Genomic DNA, 21,699 nt, shown 5'->3' with positions numbered 1-21,699 from the left:
CCCACTGACGTGCACAGAACGGGGGCTACAGGGGTGCAAGCCTCTGCCCCTTTTGTTCACAAATCTAAAGGTGCCCTTTTAAGCTGAATATACCTTTAAATAAAAGAAAAGGTATTAAAAGAGACATTTCTCAATGACAAATGGATTGCGTGGATCTCGTTTTTGGACATGCATTACACATAACTTGTCAAACCAAACTTTTACTCTCAACATGCAGTCAAATATTCTCAGTGCTGAACTTCTTCACCACTACTACTTAATCACTGGTGAGTGAAATCTGAACATTTACCAGCCAGTGGCTCATCACAGACATTTTTGGTCACATAACCTGATATGTGGTCTCATATGCAAGTGATTTAATTGAATTGTAGAAGGTTGGCACATACATCGATCCTGGGACTTGAGAATCAATATTGAGATCGTTCAAATTAAGATGCATTGGAAAATCAATATTTTTACACACCCCTACTGTCTGTGCAACATTTATAGTATTCAGAGAAACTACATACATGTATATAAAATGAAATGTAGTTCTGTAGAAATCTATGCAGTGCCAACAGGTACTTCAGCAGTGCAAAGGGAAGTATGTTGTTCTGTGTGTGAATTGTCTAACGGTGTTGAATTTCCTATTGACAGCAGCAGAATGGCCAACAAAGTTTTAATCTCAGGGCTGACACTCAGGGCAACAGACACTCGCCTCATAAAGCCCTCAACCAGAAAAACCAACACAAGGTACAGACTGTGTGTTTTAAATGTGTGTGAATTACTGTGACATTAAAAGGCCTTTCTGCTCTATGAATGTATGCATATAATACATTAAAACACCTATATGTGTGTTCCTGTAGGACTCTAGTACAGAGATGGAGTTCAGTAATGTGTGGCAGTCTCTGCAGAGTTCAGGAATACCCCAGAAACCACCTGCTCACTGGCAAAACAATGTTAGTCTCCATTCAGTCTAACTGTACCACATACTGTCTGTTTGCAAGTGTGTGTTTGTTAGTTGTAGTGTATGATGATTACCTGGTGTTATTTGTAACAGGCTTGGAAAAGCAGTGGATCAGAGCCACAACAGCGGCAACTGGAGGTACAAAATAAACAGAGCCAAGGCAACGACTCATCCAACAAACCTGTAAGCTTTCGTACGCCACTGCAATGCATAGATCAGCTGTCAATCAACACCTACCTGTAGTACCATCAGCTGATCAGACAGTCGCTATTTATAATATAGAGTGATCCAGAGTTTTATTGTCTTATGATTCATTTCCTCTTATTTATGCTATACCTAATAAATGTTAATTGATTTTGCAGGCTGCAGGTGGCAATATTAGACTGCTCAAGAGAAATGATAATTTGAATGCTGCTCTCCTACAGGGGCCTTCAGATAAGGTATAGAATAAAATACATTCACTCTTCAATAGCTTCGTGCAGTATCCCGACCCTAGTAAACAGATAACAGCTTGCTGATTAACCAGTCAGTTTACTTATATATGCTTCGTGCATGTCTGTAACATGAATATTAAACATTACTTAAATACACATAGAGATATGTTTGTGTAGTTATGCCATAGTGTATCTTCTGGTCACCAGAGGCATTCTTAATCAAATAGATAAATTCAAGCGATATGCCGCAAGAGGCAATGTATTACAGTGATTTTTACCACGTGTAAGGAGTGTCCAAAAATTCTAAAAGTATGCATAGGCATTCTAGGCATGTGCCTATGCTTATACATCCAAATAACGCATATTTATTAATGCAGGGTAGCCTACTATAGAACAAAAAGGACACATGAAACATGGACTATGTTGAGACAGTTTGTTAATATATAAAAAAAAAAAATCTTTTTGTCTCCCAGTGACTCTGTCCCTAGAAAAGCGAAAATGTATGTTCCTGTCAAAATACATTTATTTCCATCTTAGGAAAGAAAACAAAACAATATGTAACAATAAAATGCTTTATTAACATTTTCCAAACAAAGCCTTCCACGTTATAAATATAGAAATGCACTAAAATTACACCAATTCAAGTAACATTTAAATGTTTCCCAAAGTCTAAGTGGGAGTTTGTCTAATTGAAAGAACTAGACTCCCCATAGGTTGGATATTCATTGCAATGGGCATTAAATCTCTTAAACTCTCATCCTACACAATATTAATAAGCCGGCAGACTGTGACACTCCACTTTGGTATAGCAATTGTGAAGCCGCATTTATGATTCACATCAGGGCATCAGCATCAGCATCAAGCGGCACTTTGAACTCCACATGAAAAGCGCTTGTAAACAAAAACGTCTCATTCTGCATTTTGATGATAGTTAAGACTTGACGTGCTTCTGTGTTAATTAAAATGCACTTTACATAGGCTAAAAAATACTTGATTTCTATCACAAGTCCCATCTGGGCTTGTTTCGTACATCTAATAGAGTTAAGAGCTCCTTTCTCCATCATTCTATCACTGACATGGAAGCACTGGTTTGTGTGTTGTGAAGTGTGCATCAGTGTAATGACTTCGGGCAGACACATTGACACATTACAGGTTCCACCCTTCCAACCAGTGTTTCTGCTGGTTTATGCTGTATTAACGTTAAATGTGTTCATCGCAATTAAGAACAATCAACGTTTTACCCCTTTCTATTAATCGCATGCGTTAACGCATTAATTCTGACAGCTTTATTTTCTATATTTGTAAATTATTGATACATTTTTCCCTTACCTGTTCGTGACCTGTTGGACAGCAGACTGCCAAAATAGATACATATTTATTTATTAGATAACTTTAATCTTACACATATTGTTTGTTTTACAGGTATCCACAGAATTTGAAGAGCTAATAGCTAATCTGATGATCTCAAAGGAGCCTGAGCCCACCCAGTACCATCCGCCTAAAGACCCCAAGAGCCAATCAGGAGAGCCTCTCTCTCCACATTCCTTTGCCATGGTACGCAAAGTGTGTTTCTTGTGACTACAGTACTTTATGGAATGCCTGCACATAAGAATGGTTGTAAAGTATGGGGCGGTTAATGTGTAAAATACGGAAAATGGCGTATAACACAAGTTTATACATTTCTTACCTGAAGGCATGGTGGTTTTAATTATAATATGTTTTCCTCTGAGCAGAAGGGAACTCTGGTGTTGAAAGAAATGTTGAAAATTGACAACTCGGCAACAAGTTCATCTGCCCCTGACTCTACTTCATTTTCTGGAGGCCAGAATTCGGAAACCCCCACCACCCAACAGCAACAACAGAGCAAGAGACGCTCCAGCAAAAAGCTAGGTACTTCAGAGTATCCACCAATCACAATCAATGTGCAAGATTTAGGTGATGGAGTCAAAATATTCATGAACTAGACTTTAATTTAATCTATCCTTACACCTGAGATGTTGCCCATTGTATATCAAATGTGCATAGTGCATAATTGAGTCTGCTATGACACACAGCTGCTCGGATAAACACACCTCAGAATGAGGCCCCAGCACTTCCTCTGTCAGGCCAGCCTCCCATCCTGCCCAGCATAGCTGCTGAGCTCGGCCGGGTGTGCATGAATCTAGGGATGGGACCTCCGGAGTTTGCCTTTCTCCACAACAGACAGGTCAGTCAGTCTCACAAGTTCCTCTTCTGTCTGTTTAATCTCCTTACAATCTATAATTGCATTGAGAATACACTGGAACAAATGGACTTCATAAAAATCTCACAAGTGACCTTCCACAAAATACAATAAAAAATGAAAATCAGGATTGGTTGGTTTACATAACCAAGCCCATACTGTGTGATAGGTTTTGGTGAGAAACAATCCGAAATGTAAGTTATTTTACAGTTAAAATCTTGACTTAGACCATAGCTGCTCTTTGCCTGTTCATGAGTGCAAGAGAGACGCTCAGTCATGCATTCGAGTGAGAATTTGTTTTTTTTACTTTTTTTTTATTTGGAATGTCCAATTCCCAGTGCACTCTAAGTCTTCATGGTGGCATAGTGACTCAATCCGGGTGGCGGAGGACGAATCTCAGTTGCCTCCACGTCTGAGACCGTAAATCCGCGCATCTTATCACGTGGCTTGTTGATTGCATTGCCACGGAGACCTAGCACGTGTGGAGGTTTCACGCTATTCTCCGCGGCATTCATGCACAACTCACCACGCGCCCCACTGAGAGCGAGAACCACATTATGGTGACCATGAGGAGGTTAACCCAACGTGACTCTACCCACCCTAGTAACCGGGCCAATTGGTTGCTCAGGAAGCCTGACTGGAGTCACTCAGCACGCCCTGGATTCGAACTTGCGACTCCAGGTGTGGTAGTCAGTGTCTTGCTGAGCTACCCAGGCCTCTGTTTTCACTTTTGCTAAGTTAAAGTGTGAACTGTTCCTTTAAGGTCACTAGACATGAGCCTTTACCTTTTTTGTGTTTTCACCACCCATATTTTCATATTTCATCTCATTCGTTCTCTTTCTTGTTCTGTAGAGTCTAACAGTGTGTCAGGTGAAATTGTCGAATGGTCTGCTGGTGCACGGTCCTCAATGTCATTCTGAAACCGAAGCCAAAGAGAAAGCTGTGCTCTTTGCCCTTCAACGCTTGGTAACTGTCATTGAACACATCGTCAAATGTGCACTAGCTCATTAAAACAGTGAGGAATTTTGTTTATGGATGCAATTCAAGTCTTTACTCATATGATCAGAATACAGTAAGACAGTCCATATTGATATTTATTCAGTATTAGTTTAGTCAGTGCTGAATGAAGTCTTCCTGGTCTTCTGCAGAACTCGTTGGGTTCATTTCCACTGCCTCCTTCCATATTCCCTGCAGTTCAGCAGATGAGGCCTCTCGCACCTCATCCCACTATGTTTAGTCAGCCACCAGGTATGTGCCTTTTGTATTCCCATTTTATACACTAAAGCAAGTTTTTGAGATTGGTTTTGTTGAGTAATCGCATTGTTCTGATGCTGTTAAATCTCAATTCAATATCTCATTCTTCTCATGCAGATGTTTTTAAATTTACTTTTGAAATGTTTTATTTACACAGGTGGTCTTTTGATGCCCCCACAAGGCTTTGGACCACTTCACTGGGGTATGCAACTTCCTCACCAGGGGCAGCCATTCTATGGAGGAACATTCCCTGGAGCATGGCCCCCTGCATCCACTTCAGCCGGCGGATCTCATAACCAGTTTGTTCCCCTCCAGGTAAGAACTTTTTAAGCTTCTTTAGCCTTATATTTGCTTTTAAATATGAATTGATGGTGCAAAAGTTGATTGGTGGTCAACTAAATATGTCCATATTTGCATCTGCTACACCATAGATGCCTTTTAGATGGATAGATGTTTCTCTCAGCAATGGACTCAGCTCTAGCTATAACATGATATCATGTCTTTAGGTGACCAAGAAGCGAGTTTCAGGCCAATCCAGGAACCAAGAGGCAAAACAGCTGTCAACCAGCACTGCCAATGCTGGTCAGATCGAGGGCAGCGGACCTTCTCAACCAGCTTCAGTGCCCCCATCAGATCACAAGACCCACACGCACACCCATGAGCCTGCAGAGAAGCCCACCCCAACCACACCTAAGACACCCAGGCAAAAGACCAACACTCACACGCCTGGCTCGGCCTCCAAGCGGAAACACAGGAAACTCGCAGTCAACTTTGAGGCTGCTAAAGTGACGGACTGAAATCATTTTACCATGCAGTCTGTCTCTCATTAGCTCTCCAAATTATCATAATTACAAAAGAGCGCTATGACAGTTGTCTATGTTTTCATGACTCGATCATGCTTGTAGAGACATAATTTATACATCTCTGGCTCCAAAATTGTTTTGTATTCGTTTTAGTTTTGAGTGGCGAAGAAAACTTTTATTGCTATTGATTACTGCACCAAATGATCATAGAATAGTTGATCATGAAAGAGGTTTTATGTTTACCTCAGCTCTTTTTTGACTGAATATCAAATCCTTAAGCTTTTATTATGATCACTGGTTACTTCCCAGCACTGGATTTTAATGTTCAAAGTGCAATAATTAGTTTTGTAGGAACATTATGTACACGGAAGTAATACAATTTGACACAAACTGCCACAATGTACCATCTGTACTGAGATTTTTGTTTTTGTTTTTTGTTTTTTTACATATATGTTGCACAGTTTTGCTGTCCAGCATGGGAGAACAGATAATCTTATCTTCTTAAGGTGTAACTTTAGAACGCAGTTAAACAGGCTGAACCCTTGGAGCCAGTTTCAGAGGTTCGAATTAAACCCAGTGCTGTTCTAAAAATTTTTGGAACTACTAATCTACAGTAGGTGTTAAAACCAGCCTATTATGTTCACGCAGAGATGTAAGCAAATATAATCTCTGTGGACCCATGGTCAGGTGGGGGATGCAAATTTGAACACAACTGCCTTTCTAATAAGATGTTGTTTATTGCTTGATTTTTGTATTTTCATGTGGGTTATGGACATTTCAAACTGATTTTATTTTTATATTAGCCTACCTTTATTTCCTGGGGAGGTGTTAAAGTTCTATGATTTTAAAATGAATTTTGAGTATTAAGATCCATGGATTTTATATGCACCATTTTACAAATGGGTAAATAGCAATTATTAATATTTCTCTTTCAAGCTGTGCTCGTGGCCTTTTGTTTTCATCATCTCTGCATATTTGTATCCCAGCAGATCTTTTTTGTCCAAGTTTTAAAATGTTGAAATTACGAACGTAAACACGTTAATTTTTAAAAGCATTATGTTGTTTATTTAATGACTTGAAAAAAATGAGTGCACCTCCTAATTAGGTGGCATGCTGTAAATGAACATTTTGTTATCATAATAAACATTTTGCTATCATAATCCCTCTGGTCTTCATTATTTGATTATAATAAAAAAGAAAGATGTGAGAGTGTAGAAAAGCGTGCGACAGTGCACGCCCCAATTTTTCAGTCGTCTTGGTTCCAGAAGTATTTTTCCCATTAATTTTTTCAATTTGCCAGAAGTTTGCAGTTCTTTGCTGGAGTAGTGAACCTCCATTTCATTGTTGCCAAATTGTCGTTTGACAACAATGGACAATCTGCTACAAGTTTGAGGAGTGTTTGAACAGCCGTGAAACGCTTTCTTATGATGTTTTACATTCATATGAGCAGAAAAAGGGCGCTTTCACACTGTTATGAATGAAAAGATGGATATGATGTTATACAATCAGAAGATGATGTTGTTGTGTACACACTGTGGAGTTTTGAATTAAGTTTTGAGCAGCAGAAACAGTTTACCTCGTGTAAATTGGCACATGAACACTTAGCTTCACGCTAAGCTAATACACTATTTCTAGCCATTTAACAACACCTTTTATGATGCACGATTATTTTTTTCGATCAAGAAATTCAACATTAGATGATACATTTGTAAGATCTTTAAAATTAGGGCAAAGATATACTGCAAAAAATATTTTCTATATTGTTTTCCTGTAAAACTATCTAAAAATCCTCGAAACAAGATTTTCTTTACCTTGTTATAAGCGACACTGTTTAAGTTGTTTAGGTTATTTGCAGATAATTTATTTTAAGTGTATTTTGTCTTACTGTACTGACAGATTTTTTCTCACTCGTTATTAACTTGTTATAGTCAAAACAAGTGAAAAAAATCTGCTAGTGCTGAAGAAGTAATCCAAAGTATTTAGATTGTTACTGACCTTGAGTAATCTAATATGTAACAAATTACATTTGACAGCATGTATTCTGTAGTGGAATACATTTTAAAAGTAACTCTCACAACCCTGGCCATTGGACTCTTTTGAGATTAGCGATGATCACCGGCAGGTGCATGCTGGTTAATAACATCTGTCTGTCTTACTGTGATATCATGGCGACAAATGTCAAAAATATTGTTGTGAAAGCCTGCTGACCGCAACCTTTGGAGCCAGGTGGCACAGTTGCTTTTTTCCAGCTGCATGAACTGCATGTCGGAAAATGACTTGCTGACCTCACAGTTTAATGCTCATTGGCTTAAACAAGCCAAATGTTTTTTTCTCTTCTAAAATGTTTGATAAAATTTTTTAACTCTGATATGTTGTTAATGTGTGAATATTCCCAACACTCTGATCTTGCTATCTCTGTTTGGGATATGTGATTATCATATTTCTAAAATACGTGTTCTTATTTAAACTATTAGAGTTGTCAGAATTAACGTGTTAACACATGATTAATTAAAGTTTAACAAGTTAATTTGTCTTAATCACGATTTACCGTTAATACAGCATAAACCAGCATTAACATTTGTTGGAAGGGTGGAACCTGTGTAATGTGTCCGCTCTGAGTCATTACACTGACGCACACTTCACAACACACAACAGCGCTTCCATGTCAGTGATAAAATGATGGAGAAAGGAGCTCTTAACACTATATGATGTACAAAACAAGCCCAGATGGGACTTGTGATAGAAATCAAGTATTTTTCAGCCTAAGTAAGGCGCATTTTAATTACCACAGAAGCATGTCAAGTCTTAACTATCACCAAAACGCAAAATGAGACGTTTTGTCTGCATGTGCTTTTCATGTGGAGTTCAAAGTGTCGTTCCCACTTAGACTTTGGGAAACGTTTAATGTTACTAGAATTGGTGCTATTTTAATGCATTTCTATCTTTATACTGTGGAAGGCTTTGTTTGGAAAATGTTAATAAAGCATTTTATTGTTACATATTGTTTTGTTTTCTTTCCTTAGATGGAAATAAATGCATTTTGACAGGAAAATTATATACAGTATAGTGTCAAATTTCAGCACTTTCAAAATCTGCGATCAATCGTGATTAACCAAGAAAATTTATGAGATTAATCGTGATTAAAATGACTGATGGCACTACAAACTATGGATGAAAAAGACATGGCTTTTGGGGAATTAAATAACAGGTACATTGGGTAAGCTGATCATCATATTTCACATTTTCATTTAACAGAAGCAGAATTTAAATTACATCCACTTTATCAGCCACAAAGCATATAAACATGAATCACGCAATATCTTTGATCACGTAGGTGGCTGTGAGAAGTGAGAACTGCATGACATGACAGCACTTATTTCACTCCTCCCCTGACTGACTGCAGCCACCTACTTTCATCTACTTTCAAGTCAAGGTGTTTGGCATTGAGCCTATTGAAGTGGGTGGTTGCTGCAGAGCTCTTTTGGCGTACTTCGTTTGCTGTGGCGCTCTGATTGGTGGATCTTTCTCTTCAGGGTCATGGGTAGTGTAGCTTTTCACCAAGAATTCCTCAAATAAACACATATAGACAGGAACTGGCTGGTTAGCAGGTTCCCACTAGCCCCATTAGTTTTTGTTTTTTCTTTTTTCTCCTGACTACCGTAGTTCCGGTTCATTGTCAAACTTTTCCCTTCTCATATTTGATGCGCTGTCTTTTTAAGAACTCTCCACCCCTATCGACTGATGTGTGACGTACTGATTTTACTATTGTACTCTGGTATTTTGTTTCCTTACATCGCGGCGTCCAGTAGGTTTCAGGGACTTTAATAGTTTAGTGCTGAAAAATTCGGCTTAATTCGGAAAGTACTACAAATGGAAATGTATTATTTGCCGATTTAAGATAGGGCGCGTTGGGAATCACACGACAGCGTTTGGGAAAGTTGGGAGTCCCACACATGGTTTCGATTATTGTGTTCCATCGCTGATTACACTTTCAAAGTCATACACTTTTAAAAAAAAAGTGAACTCATCCAGTCGCTTTGGAGCATATCGGCTTTCTTAACTGCTTAGAAAACTGCCCGAAATTGGGCAATCAAAGTCTTTCGTGGAATGAAACTCAGGGCAACGGAGCAAAGTTGAAAGGAGGATCATTTGACTGCTGCAGTATAGTGAAGTTTGGAGAGGAAACATTAACTCAGTAACTTCACTGACTTGCTTGCCACCATGGCGTCTAAAGTATTTCTGCGGTTTTGTGAATAAGCGCATTGTGCAATGGGGACTCAGAGGAACGGGTTCGTCAAAAGTGAGACTTTTATTCTCTCTGTTGATGTCGGGACCACCTCCATCAGGTGCCACGTGTACGACAAGAGTGCCAACATCCGAGGATCATGCACCACTAAGGTAAATGACAGCAGGTTGATTTGAATGAATTTTGACCTTTATTGACAAGGATTATGCTAATGCATTCTAGTGTGATGACTGGTATCATGTGTGGCATCATGCACGATCTGATAGCACCTTCCTTGTCACAGGTGTCCCTTCTGTATCCTCAGTCTGGGTGGGTGGAGATGGATCCCGAAGATCTGTGGAAGGGGTTTGTTATGGTAGTGAAAGGAGCTGTTCAAGGTCAGACCTCTTTTGCGCTTTTTTTTTTTCTATCTCTGATCTTGCCAAAATATACAATGGCTCCAATAAGTATTTGGACACTTAAAGGAATAGTTCACCCAAATATAAAAATTATCTAATCATTTACTCACCTTCTTGCCATCCCAGATGTGTATGACTTTCTTGTGCTGAACACAAACAAAGATTTTAGAAGAATATTTCATAGCTCTGTAGGTCCTTACAATGCAAGTGAATGGTGACCAGAACTTTTAGGCTCCAAAATAACATAAAAGCCTCATAAAAGTAATCCATAAGACTCCAGTGGTTAAATATATGTCCTCAGAATCGATATGATAAGTGGGAGTGAGAAACAGATAAATATTTAAGTTCTTTTTTACTATAAGTATAATACCCTGCCCAGTAGGTGGCGATATGCACGAAGAATGCAGTTCACCAAAAAATGAAAGTAAAAGAATGTGAAAGTGGAGCTTTATAGTAAAAAAGAACATAAATATTGATCTGTTTCTCAATCCCACTTATCATATTGCTTCTGAAGACATATATTTAACCATTGGAGTCTTATGGATTACATTTATGCAGCCTTTATATGCTTGTTGGAGTTCTGGCCACTATTCACTAGCATTGTATGGACCTGCAGAGCTGAGATATTCTTCTAAAAATCTTCATTTGTGTTCAGCAGAAGAAAGATAGTCATACACATCTGGGATGACATGAGGGTGAGTAAATGATAAGAGAATTGTAATTTTGGGTGAACATTTCCCTTTAAAATTCAAATGTATACATTTCAATAATTCTAGGTCAGAACTAACTTATCTGAGCATTTACATCACTTCTATTTTTAAGCCCAACTTGTCCCAAATACAGTTTTTAGTGGATGTATGAAGTCAGTTTTCTTCAAGTTCACACAGGTGTCCTAGCAGAGTAACCACAGGTGTAGTTCATAAATGAATTACCTAACATTATCTATTCTTTTTCATCATTTAAAACACATCAAACTACTTTTTGTGAAATTTTCTGCTGGAAAAGTGTGCTATTGCTATCTTACTTTAAAATAAATGTTGTGTGGATATATTGTTGTCTAATGCATTGATATTCATATATTGTAGGGTGTCCAAATTATATAATTTTTTTATTATTTTCTTGTCACACAAAAATAGAAAAAGTCCCGCACATTGTCCTATAGAGAAACTTTATAACATCAACATGTCAGGCATTTTAGAAAATTCCTAAATTTCCTAAAATGCCTGATGAAGGTCTTTGACTGGAATGTTGATCTAACAAAGTTTTTCAAGCTACTGTATATGACAGTGTGTGAGACTTTTTCTATTTTTGTATGACATTAAAGTGTGCAACTTATTCGATGTTAAAAAAACACATTCTTTGATTCCAGCTTAATATGCAGTCAACTATAAGTAAGCCATTTTTTAGGTTACTTTTACAGTTTAAGTTTTCGAGAAATGACTCTGGCGCTATAAAAATACCTCTTTGTTTTTGTTTTGACCCGTCCAATCTGACACAACAACACTGACTCAACCAATGGCGTAAATTGGGGCCGGGAGAAGCTGTTAGTTCGATCAACAGCAGATGGATGGTGTATATGGAAAGCTGTTTGAAAACAAATGTTTATTTTTGCAATTCTGTTTGTTGATGCAGAAATTACACACTTTAGCTTTAAGTGTGTCCTTTTTATTTGTTTGTTGTATTATTTTCTTGTGCACCCTGGTATATGGATTTCCATGAGAAGTTTACAAGGTTATAGTGTTGGGATTATGTTAATTCGGGGATATGACGAATCATTCTTCTCTCTCAATGGCTTAGACTCAGGTTTACAAATGTGCCAAATGGAAGGTCTTGGCATCTCAACCCAGAGAGCAACATTCATGAACTGGGACAGGTTAGTGAATGTCTGTGTTTGTTCATTAATGCATATGACTGCCCAGCAGCTTGCTCTGTAGACTGACTGATGTGTCTTAATTTCTGTTCTCGTCTGCAGGAACACAGGGAAGCCATTTCATAACTTCATCACCTGGCAGGACTTGAGGGCAGCAGAGTTGGTGAGATCGTGGAACAGGTCCTGCACTATGAAGGTGAAGCTGTTATGGTTTTGTCATCTAGCATCAGCATTCATAGATTTGTTCCTTTCAAACTGTCCTTATGATTCACACTTGCATTTGGGATTGTTCTGCATTAAAGGCATATGTCACCCAAAAATGAAAATGGTCATAATTTACTCATCCTCCCACTGTTCCAAACCCACATGACTTTCTTTCCTCTGTGGAACACAAAAGGAAATGCAAGGCAGAATGTTATGGACTGACAGCCTCAGTTCCCATTCACTTTCATTGTATGGAAAAAAACAAGAGCACAGTCAACAACATTCTTCAAAATGTCTCCTCTCGTGTTCCATGTAAGAAAGTCACAGGTTTTTAGTGACATGAGGTTGAGTAAATGATGACAGAATTTTCATTTTTAGGTGAACTAACCCTTGAAACACTGGAGAGAGAAATGAGCATATTATTAATAAATGTATTATACCTGACCAGGAACTAAACAGAAAATGGTACAGAATGTCAACATTTTAGAGATTACAGAAAGCTACACAAGATTAAAACATACCGACAGACAAAACTTCAACCCTTCAATTGGTAGTTGCAGTTTATCTGTGCTAGCGGCTGTCCAACATCATTAACATTTTAAATGCAGAAAGAACATAAATCCTCTATTCCTGATTGAGCTCCAAACAGCTTTTATTTCTGAAGCCCCTCCCCTCAGTATTCTAAATGAAATAATCACAGAAGCAAATTAATCAACTGGATCAAAATAATCAAAACCTGGAGTCACATTAATAGTTCATGTGTTATTACATGTTAATATATTGTATAGGATCATAGAATCATATCATTATAACCTCACTTTGACATTACACATCAGTCATAACCTCAATGCTGCCCATGCAGGAAAATGTTACGCTGTACTGCTGCACCAACAATGGAGTGCTTATAGTAAAGGCATGTTAAGGTAGAACAGTCAACAAAAGCCAAACGTTTAGCAAGAGATTGATTGTTAGATTATTTGGAGTGTGACAGTTTGTAATGTTAGTCATTATTGTGTATGAATTGTCAATTAATTGAGAAACTACATGGAGTATTTGTACTGTTTAAAATAGGGATGTCCCGATACCATAAAAAAAAAAAAAAAAGAGTACCTTTACTTTTTTTTTAGTACTCGCTGATACAGAGTTCGAACCCTGTTTTTTTTTTTTCTGAACTCATATCAGCAGTTTTTAAATTTTATCATCAAAATTTAAATAAGTTCATTAGAACTTTAATCAAACGAACGTATAACAATTTCAACATGATATTGTATTATTTTTATCAAATGGAGTGATTTTATACAGAACCTCACAGCATAATCCTATATACAACATTAGAGTTATTTTTGTCAAATAAAGTGCTGCATAACAGAGCATCACAGATGTGAGATATTGCTTAAATATAATACAATTACTACTGATTTATTATTATTATTATTATAAGTAGTAGTAGTATAACAGTGAATATTACATAACTATACAATAGCGATCTGCATTTTTTGGCAGAGCTTTTATTTTAAAGTGTTTCTGTGTTGTTATGGCCAAGGAGCTCTGACATAATGACGGCAGATTCCCAATCCGGAAAAGCCGGTCGCTATGTGAATCACAATGATTATTAAACCGCAAAAGGTTACTATATATCACGTGGCACATTGTGCATGACACGCGGAGGCTCGTAGCATGTGGAGGCTCATGCTATACTCCGCGATCCACGCACAACTTACCACGTGCCCCATTGAGAGCAAGAACCACTAATCGAGACCACGAGGAGGTTACCCCATGTGACTCTACCCTCCCTAGCAACCGGGCCAATTTGGTTGCTTAGGAGACCTGGCTGGAGTCACTCAGCACACCCTGGATTCGAACTCGCGACTCCAGAGGTGGTAGTCAGCATCAATACTCGCTGAGCTACCCAGGCCCCACTCAAATTGTACTCCTAAAATCTTGATGATTTGCATCAAACTACCTATCTTAATGTAGAAGTTTGGCTTAAGGGTCATAATACTTTTCAGGAAGCCTCATATTCATTGTCTTGCAATCTGATATATAGAGAGGTCCATGAGAAGATTACTGGGCTGATAATGGACACTTTGTGATACTTTGTGTAAGGGGCTGAGAGTGAGTTTGAATGAGAAAGTGGTTTTAGCATGTGTCACACTTATGTTTAGTAGGAGATAAAACTGGTTCTTGTTAAACAAGTTCCAATGGGGAAAAATTTCTGCAATTGTATCTTATCTCCCATGGTAGAGGTCAAGCGAGAAGGTGCTGGTGGTCTAGTGATTAGGGATCTGACCAGCTCTCTGTGATGTTGAATGATCATTTAAGAAACTGCAGTGCAATGGAAATGCTACTCTACCACTTCTGTGCCCTTGAGCAAGGCACTTAGCCCAGAGTTACTCCAATGAGTTTTTCTTGCCATTGGTCCATTCTAACCTGTATAATTATAAGTAAATAATTAATGGAAAATATAAATGCAGTGTGAGAGAATTTGGGTCCAGTGTGAGAGAGTGGCCAGTGTAAGGCACTGTTTAGGGGTGTTTGGGGCAAGTATGAGGGTGTTTGGGCCATTGTAAGGGCCAGTGTGAGAAAGATTCAGGCCATTATGAGGACCAGTGTCAGAGTTTGGGGCCAGTGTGAGAGAGTTTTAGACCATTGTTTGAGTCCAGAGTGAGAGTATTTGGGGCCAGACTGAGAGAGTTTGGGAAGTTTAGGGTCATTGTAAGATGGTTTGAGGTCCGTGTGAGAGTGTTTGGGGCCAGTGTGAGAGAGCATGGGGAGTTTAGGGTCATTGTAAGACTGTTTGAGGTCTGTGCAAGAGCGTTTGGGGCCAGTGTGAGAGTGCGTGGGACAGCATTTGTGGTCAGTGTGAGAGCTTTTGGGCCAGTGTGAGAGCATTTGGGGCCAGCTTTTGAGGTCAGTGTGAGAGAGTTTGGGAACAGTGTTTGGAGCAAGTTTGAGAGATTGGGGGCCAGTATGAGCCTTTGGGGACAGCGTTTGGGTCAAGCGTGAGAGCGTTTGGGCCAATGTGAGAGAGTTTGGGACCAGTGTTTGGGTCCAGTGTGAGAGAGTTTAGGGAGTTTATGGTCATTGTAAAAGTGTTTGAGGTCTATGCAAGAGCATTTGGGGCCAGTGTGAGAGTGTTTAGGGCCAGCGTTTGGGGCAAGTGAGAGAGCTTTTCGGGCCAGTGTGAGACTGTTTGGGACCAGCGCTTGAGGCTAGTGTGAGAGAGTTTGGGACTAGCGTTTAGGGCCAGTGAAGAGCTTTTGAGGCCAGTCTGAGAAAGTTTGGGACAAGCATTTGGGGCCAGTCTTGAGAGCTTTTGAAGCCAGTGTGAGAGCATTTAGGGCCAGTGTTTGGGGCCAGTATGAGAGAGTTTGGGACCAGCCTTTGGTGCCAGTGTAACAGTGTTTGGAGCCAATTTGAGAGAGTTGAGGCCAGTGTGAGAGCATTTGGGGACAGCATTTGTGTTGTGTGAGAGAGTTTGGGGCTAATGTAAGAGCTTTTGGGACTGGCATTTGAGGCAAGTGTGAGATTGTTTAGGGCCATTGTGAGACCGTTAGGGACCCGGACTTGGGGCCAGTGAAGAGCATTTGAGTCCAGTCTGAGAGTGTTTAGGGCCAGAGTTGAAAATAGTTCTCAAGTTCCTTGTCCAAATGGATTTCATGCACAGGTAATTTTGCTCATCTACCCGCAACAGATGGGCGACCTGTCTCGTAGTGACACATGACAAGGAATGCTGTTAGTCACAAAGATGTGCTTGAAGAAACACACTTTATTGTATTTTTAATAACAGACAAAAGAAAAGCCGTCAGTGCTTGTGTCTGATTTGCTGTTTGTTCAGAGGTGTGCAGCACGAGCCTGTCTCATAGAACAAGCGCATGTAAAGAGTTTTCACTCTTTCATCTGAAAACTGTTTGCAAGTATGATGTCGTGTATGAGAATGCTGAAAATGATCTCAGATCATCTCTGGAGGTACTGTGAGTTTAATTCGCTTTATTTCCTTGCGGTTCACATGCATTGCGGATTTCGTGATACAAATGGAGCCGTTGGAGATGGTAATTGTTTTGATTTGGGGAGGTGATTAAAAAATATTTTTTGATCACTTTATTTTATTGCTTTTTTTAAGTTTTTCATGTTTCAATAAATGAATAAAATTTTTGAAGCCAATTCAATAAAGCAAAAAAATTCACCTGATTCGCTGTTGTGCATGCAGCACAAGCTTGTCATGTGGAACAAGCGCATGTAAAGAGTTTTGACTTCTTTTTTTTCTGTTTCATTTGTCTGAAAACTGTGTGCAAGAATAATGTCATCTGTGAGAATGCTGCAAATGATCTCAGATCATCTCAGGAGGTGCTGTTAGTTTAATTCACGTTATTTCCACTCAGTTGGCATGCATTGTGAATGCAACTCTGCAGGTTCAGTAATATATATCTTTGTATTAAATAAACAAAGACAGAAGTGATTAAATTATAAAGTAATGCAAGACACGTTCACCTAAAATTGAGTTTTCTTTTCCTTTGTTTAGGCAGCATTAACTGTATTACCAAAATGCAATACAACCACAAATTCGATAAGAACACACATTTGGCAGCATTATTTTGGGAACACAAGGGAATTTATTAGGCTTATTTATTTTGATTATTATTGTCTTTACATTTTTACAATTGTCTTTAGTTCTTAATCTGTAGGCTATTAGTAATTTTCCATCTGTGTTGATAGATGCTTGCGTGATGGCAAATGGAGCCATTGGAGACGGTAAATGTTTGGATTTGGGGAGGTGGTTAAATAAGATTTTTGATCACTTCGTTATTTTATTGCTTTTTTCGTTTAATTTAAAGTGCCATTTAAATTTAGAAATGTCTTATGTTTTTTGTGTTTCAATAAATGAATCATTTTTTTAAAGCAAAATCAATAAAGCAAACATTCACCGAGGGAGGGGGGTTGACGATGTTGTCGGATATCGCAATATTTTTTAAGGCAGTTGTTGCAGAAATACTTTTTACATATAGCCCAGCCCTATGGCCAGTGTGAGAGCCTTTGGGGACAGTGTTTGGGGCAAGTGTGAGAGCGTTTGGGCCAGTGTTAGAGCATTTGGGACCAGCATTTAGGGACAGTGTGAGAGAGTTTGGGACCAGCTTTTGGGGCCAGTGTTTGGGTCCAGTGTGAGAGTGTTTGTGGCCAGTGTGAGATTGTTTGGAGCCAGTTTGAGAGCGTTGAGGCCAGTGTGAGAGCGTTTGGGGGACAGCATTTGGGTCAAGTGTGAGAGAGTTTGGGGCCAGTGTTTGGGTTGAGTGTGAGAGAGTTTGGGTCCAGTGTGAGAGCTTTTGGAGCCATTGTGAAACAGTTAGGAACCTGGGCTTGGGGCCAGTGTGAGAGAGTTTGAGGATTTTATGGTCATTGTAAGAGTGTTTGAGGTCTATGCAAGAGCATTTGGGGCCAGTGTGAGGACATTTGGGACCAGCGTTTGGGGCCAGTGTGAGAACTTTTGGGGCCATTGTGAGACAGTTAGGGACCTGGGCTTGGGGCCAGTGTGAGAGCGTTTGGGGCCAGTGTGAGGGCATTTGGGACCAGCATTTGGGGCCAGTGTGAGAGCTTTTAGGGCCAGTGTAAGAGCTTTTGGGACCATTGTGAGACAGTTTGGGACCAGCATTTTGGGCCAGTGTGAGGGCATTTTGGGCGAGTGTGAGAGCTTTAAGGGCCAGTGTGAGAGCTTTTGGGGCCATTGTGAGACAGTTAGGGACCCACACTTGGGGCCAGTGTGAGAGCGTTTGGTGCCAGTGTGAGAACGTTTGGGAACAGCATTTTGGGGGTGACACGATACCACTATATTCCTACACTAAAATTATTATAAATGACAATAAAAGCAGATGTTACAACATCAGATGAAACAGTCTGTTTATTGAAGGTATCTCATTTTCTCACTGAAGCTGTGTACCCTTACGCTTACACTTTCTGCTAAAAATCTCAAGGGGATAGTACATGATCACACACACACACAGAGCAAAGTTACTTTATGAATTGCATCAAAATTCAGTATATTACCATTTTTTATGTTCACGCAGTACTTTGTTGTTATTTCATCGATCTCCATGTGATTGGGAAGTGGAGAGAAAGTCAAAACGAGCAGCTGGTGTGTGCGTGTGAGTCTGTGTGTGTGTCTATAGAGCTCCGGTTGAAGAGAACGAGACCTCAAACACAACATTCCGTAGGTCTGTGACATCCTCGGCGAAAATGAAGTTGTTTTGAACCGGCTAGTGTCAACCCGGCTTAAATATATACTATTATGAGAAGGATCATGTGTCGCGGCATCGAGTCTGGTTAGGACACGGTGTGACAGTGGGAATTAGTTTTCTTTCATGATTTCTTTTCATCAGGATGTGGTATTTGCAATAAGATCATAGTAACCAAAGGTAAAAGTAAAACCATGATAACATGGACAGTAACCATAAAACAAATTATGCCATTTTTCATGAGAAAAACACATCCTGAAATTAAATTATATTCCCTCATTACCACGATATATTGATTTAAGTCCCTTGGTAAAAAAAAATTAATATCTGTGATGTGTGGACTAAAAGCTACAATATCTGTCTGTGCATGGTACAGATTTCTCCTTTATTCGTTTTTAATGCTGTTTAGAATTTTGGGGCCATTTAATACTAGTTTAATCATCGACACATTATGGGTTTTCATAGAGGTTTTAAACAAATAATCAATGCTGAATCCACGACCCAGCATGCACTTCTCACAGCGCTGTTTGTGATCTGCGCGGGTGAGCGACCGGTCCGCCTGTTTAAACCTTTTTCTTGACTTCTCTATGGGCGGCACCATTATGGCAAGAGGCTTCCTTTTGGATGTTCCAAACTTCCCCTTAGTTGTTGTTATCAGCTAGACTAACGTTACTGGTGATGGTGAGCAGCGGAAGCTCTGGAGGAATATGTGCTGTTTGAGGGTGTTATATAACAACTACAGGTGGCTTAAAAACTACTGGAAAATGAATGTTACTCGAAAATGAATGTTACAAAGATAAGTCCCCTCCACAAGCTGCCAATTCCCGATACATTTAGAGTCGAACCAGATGTAATAAGCAGAGGTTGCATTAACCTAACTGTCCATTTTTTTACCTATTTTTTTTAATTTTTTTATATTGACGGATAATTCCAAATGCTGTCCGTCATTTTGGCAGATAACAAAGATGAAAAACATTTAAACCAATCTCCTCTTTTTTTATTTAATCATTTTTACGAGGGTCGTATCTCATGTCGTGCTGTGAGTGTATGTGACCGCACATATCCATTCGGATTGCCGTTGAAAGTGAGAAAGGGATTTGTGTTACGTAAACACAGACTGTTCTACTGTTTTTGACTCTTGTTAGTGATATTTTAGTGCTTGATAATGGGAATAAGCTGTAAAGCGGAAGTCTGTAGCATCCGCATTGGAAGAACATGCTAAGCATATTGGGTAATTTCGCTACCTGTGAAAAAGGTGGATATGTTGCTCAAAATAAAATGTATAATTTTTGTGTTGGTACCAATGAAAATATATAAATCTGAACTACTTGGCCAGTAGACCAAAAAATCGAATTGAGTTGAAATATTTTTGTGTGTTGACAGACAGTACATGGTGTGCTGAAGATGCTGCATTTTATTACCAGACAGAAGCGATTCCTTGCCGCCAGCCTGGTAGTTTTTACCACCCAACATGTATCATTGCGCCTTGTTTGGGCCTTGAACAATATCCCTCAGGTAAACCAGCCCTGATTGTTAAAATATGGGAATCAGTATTTGATTGCAATTTATGACAGGCATTCTTAGCCCAACTTCAACCTTCTCTTTCCTCAGTTAAGGCAAGCAGTTGAAGATGGCACATGTTATTTTGGGACCATAGACACCTGGTTGTTATACAAACTCACTAAAGGTGTGTATTTATTAATGATAAACTCACTAATTGATGGGTCAACTCTATCAAGCGGAATATCTAAATATTGTACATATGGCCACTGAGCACGACCAGTCAGATCTCTGGTGGAGTTGGTGGTTGAGAGGTTGCTGAAAGAAACCAATTAGAACTTTTAAAGGCTTTTCATATTGTTCTGGTCAATGACAGCACAGGGAAAGCATGCCACAGATCTGACAGGCTTACATCAGTAGCTGTCTCTATTCTTAGAAAGTAATGTCCCCACAACCCTCGTCAAAGGTTATTTATATTTATATATATATGATTTATTTTTTTAAACTGAAACAAGCTGTATCATTTTTTTCTGCAGGTTTTGGTTCAAAGTTTAAGTTGTTTTGTTGGTGTATTTGTTTTCTTTGCAGGCGCAGTTCATGCTACAGACTATTCGAATGCCAGTGCAACAGCAATATTTGATTCTTTTCAGGTAGTTATAGCTTTCCAATTACTATATTTGTGTGGCTTTTATCTTATCTGGTTATTACCTTTGGATTGTGGACTGAAGTACAAACACGCACACACTGAGAGAGACAAACAAACAAAGTTAAAGGAATGTTCTGGGTTAAATTCAATGTAAGCATCATGAAAACATCTGTGGCATGCTGTATATAATTGTTTCCCAACCTTTTTGGTCCTAGGTACCCCACATCCACATAAGTAATACTGAAGTACCAGAGACGTTCCTTATAACTTCTTAAACTAGATTTCCTTATATTGTTATTTAAAGTTTCTGATTATAGGTTTAACCTAAAAACTAAAAATTCACCAGAAAAAATAAATTATAAGCTTCATATTTAAACCCTCCATAACACTGGCCCCATAGACTTCCATTGTAAGTGCATTACTGTAAACACTATTTGTTTGTTTTTACAAAATTATTGTCCAGATAATCGACAGCACGACACAGATTCTGTCAATAGAGCTTAACTAGTTTTGAACCGGCTACATTCCTTTAAAACCTCTGCCATCTCATGTGCGTTGGTTATTATCTGTGGGTTAGTCAATATAGCGTCTTAGAATGTGTTGCTGTAAGTGATGCTTGTTCATGGGATGTTGTCTGTGCTCACAGTGTGTGTGTTTGTGTGATCATCAGATGTGCTGGAGTGGATTTCTTTGCTCACTCCTCTCTATACCTCTCTCCATCCTCCCTAGGGTGCAGAACACAAGGTACAGTGTCTCCCCTCATGCACCCTGAATTGCTCAGCCATTTCTAGAATACCTGCTTGTCCCTTTTTGTCTAAATGGTACATTCTCTTCTTATTATACAGTCACAATTTTGGCTCTTCTGATCCATCCATATTTGGGGTGCCCATCCCAATCATGTCTGTTGTAAGTGTATAACCATTGTCATGCTGTTTTAAGCATTTAATTTT

The 21,699-nt window shown here is 39.1% G+C and overlaps 2 protein-coding genes across 4 annotated transcripts in view; both read left to right on the top strand.

Annotated features, from left to right (window-relative positions):
• Nucleotides 1-6,818, top strand: part of LOC127442424 (5'-3' exoribonuclease 1-like) — a 42,265-nt gene extending 35,447 nt beyond the window's left edge. For 2 of the 3 annotated variants that reach the window (XM_051700447.1, XM_051700445.1), the window contains exons 32-42: nt 637-732; nt 846-938; nt 1,040-1,129; nt 1,309-1,386; nt 2,803-2,934; nt 3,114-3,270; nt 3,435-3,586; nt 4,454-4,567; nt 4,750-4,849; nt 5,013-5,170; nt 5,362-6,818. In XM_051700447.1, coding sequence (XP_051556407.1) covers nt 637-732; nt 846-938; nt 1,040-1,129; nt 1,309-1,386; nt 2,803-2,934; nt 3,114-3,270; nt 3,435-3,586; nt 4,454-4,567; nt 4,750-4,849; nt 5,013-5,170; nt 5,362-5,652 — 1,461 coding nt within the window. In that variant the 3' untranslated portion in view covers nt 5,653-6,818. The remainder of the gene's footprint in view (nt 1-636; nt 733-845; nt 939-1,039; nt 1,130-1,308; nt 1,387-2,802; nt 2,935-3,113; nt 3,271-3,434; nt 3,587-4,453; nt 4,568-4,749; nt 4,850-5,012; nt 5,171-5,361) is intronic. The other variant, XM_051700446.1, reaches the window with a different exon arrangement.
• A 2,516-nt stretch (nt 6,819-9,334) lies between these two features.
• The window catches only part of LOC127442579 (putative glycerol kinase 5), a 31,207-nt gene continuing 18,842 nt past the window's right edge, over nt 9,335-21,699 (top strand). Inside the window, exons 1-9 of the mRNA XM_051700719.1 lie at nt 9,335-10,056; nt 10,188-10,281; nt 12,100-12,175; nt 12,275-12,368; nt 19,987-20,118; nt 20,215-20,290; nt 20,692-20,753; nt 21,420-21,493; nt 21,595-21,655. Of these exons, the coding sequence (XP_051556679.1) occupies nt 9,928-10,056; nt 10,188-10,281; nt 12,100-12,175; nt 12,275-12,368; nt 19,987-20,118; nt 20,215-20,290; nt 20,692-20,753; nt 21,420-21,493; nt 21,595-21,655 (798 nt within the window). The 5' untranslated portion in view covers nt 9,335-9,927. The remainder of the gene's footprint in view (nt 10,057-10,187; nt 10,282-12,099; nt 12,176-12,274; nt 12,369-19,986; nt 20,119-20,214; nt 20,291-20,691; nt 20,754-21,419; nt 21,494-21,594; nt 21,656-21,699) is intronic.

This window comes from Myxocyprinus asiaticus, chromosome 6, assembly GCF_019703515.2.
Source record: "Myxocyprinus asiaticus isolate MX2 ecotype Aquarium Trade chromosome 6, UBuf_Myxa_2, whole genome shotgun sequence".
In the NCBI taxonomy this organism is placed as follows: Eukaryota; Metazoa; Chordata; class Actinopteri; order Cypriniformes; family Catostomidae; genus Myxocyprinus; species Myxocyprinus asiaticus.
The sequence above is the reverse complement of the archived record's forward strand: the minus strand, read 5'-3'. Positions and strand labels throughout refer to the sequence as shown.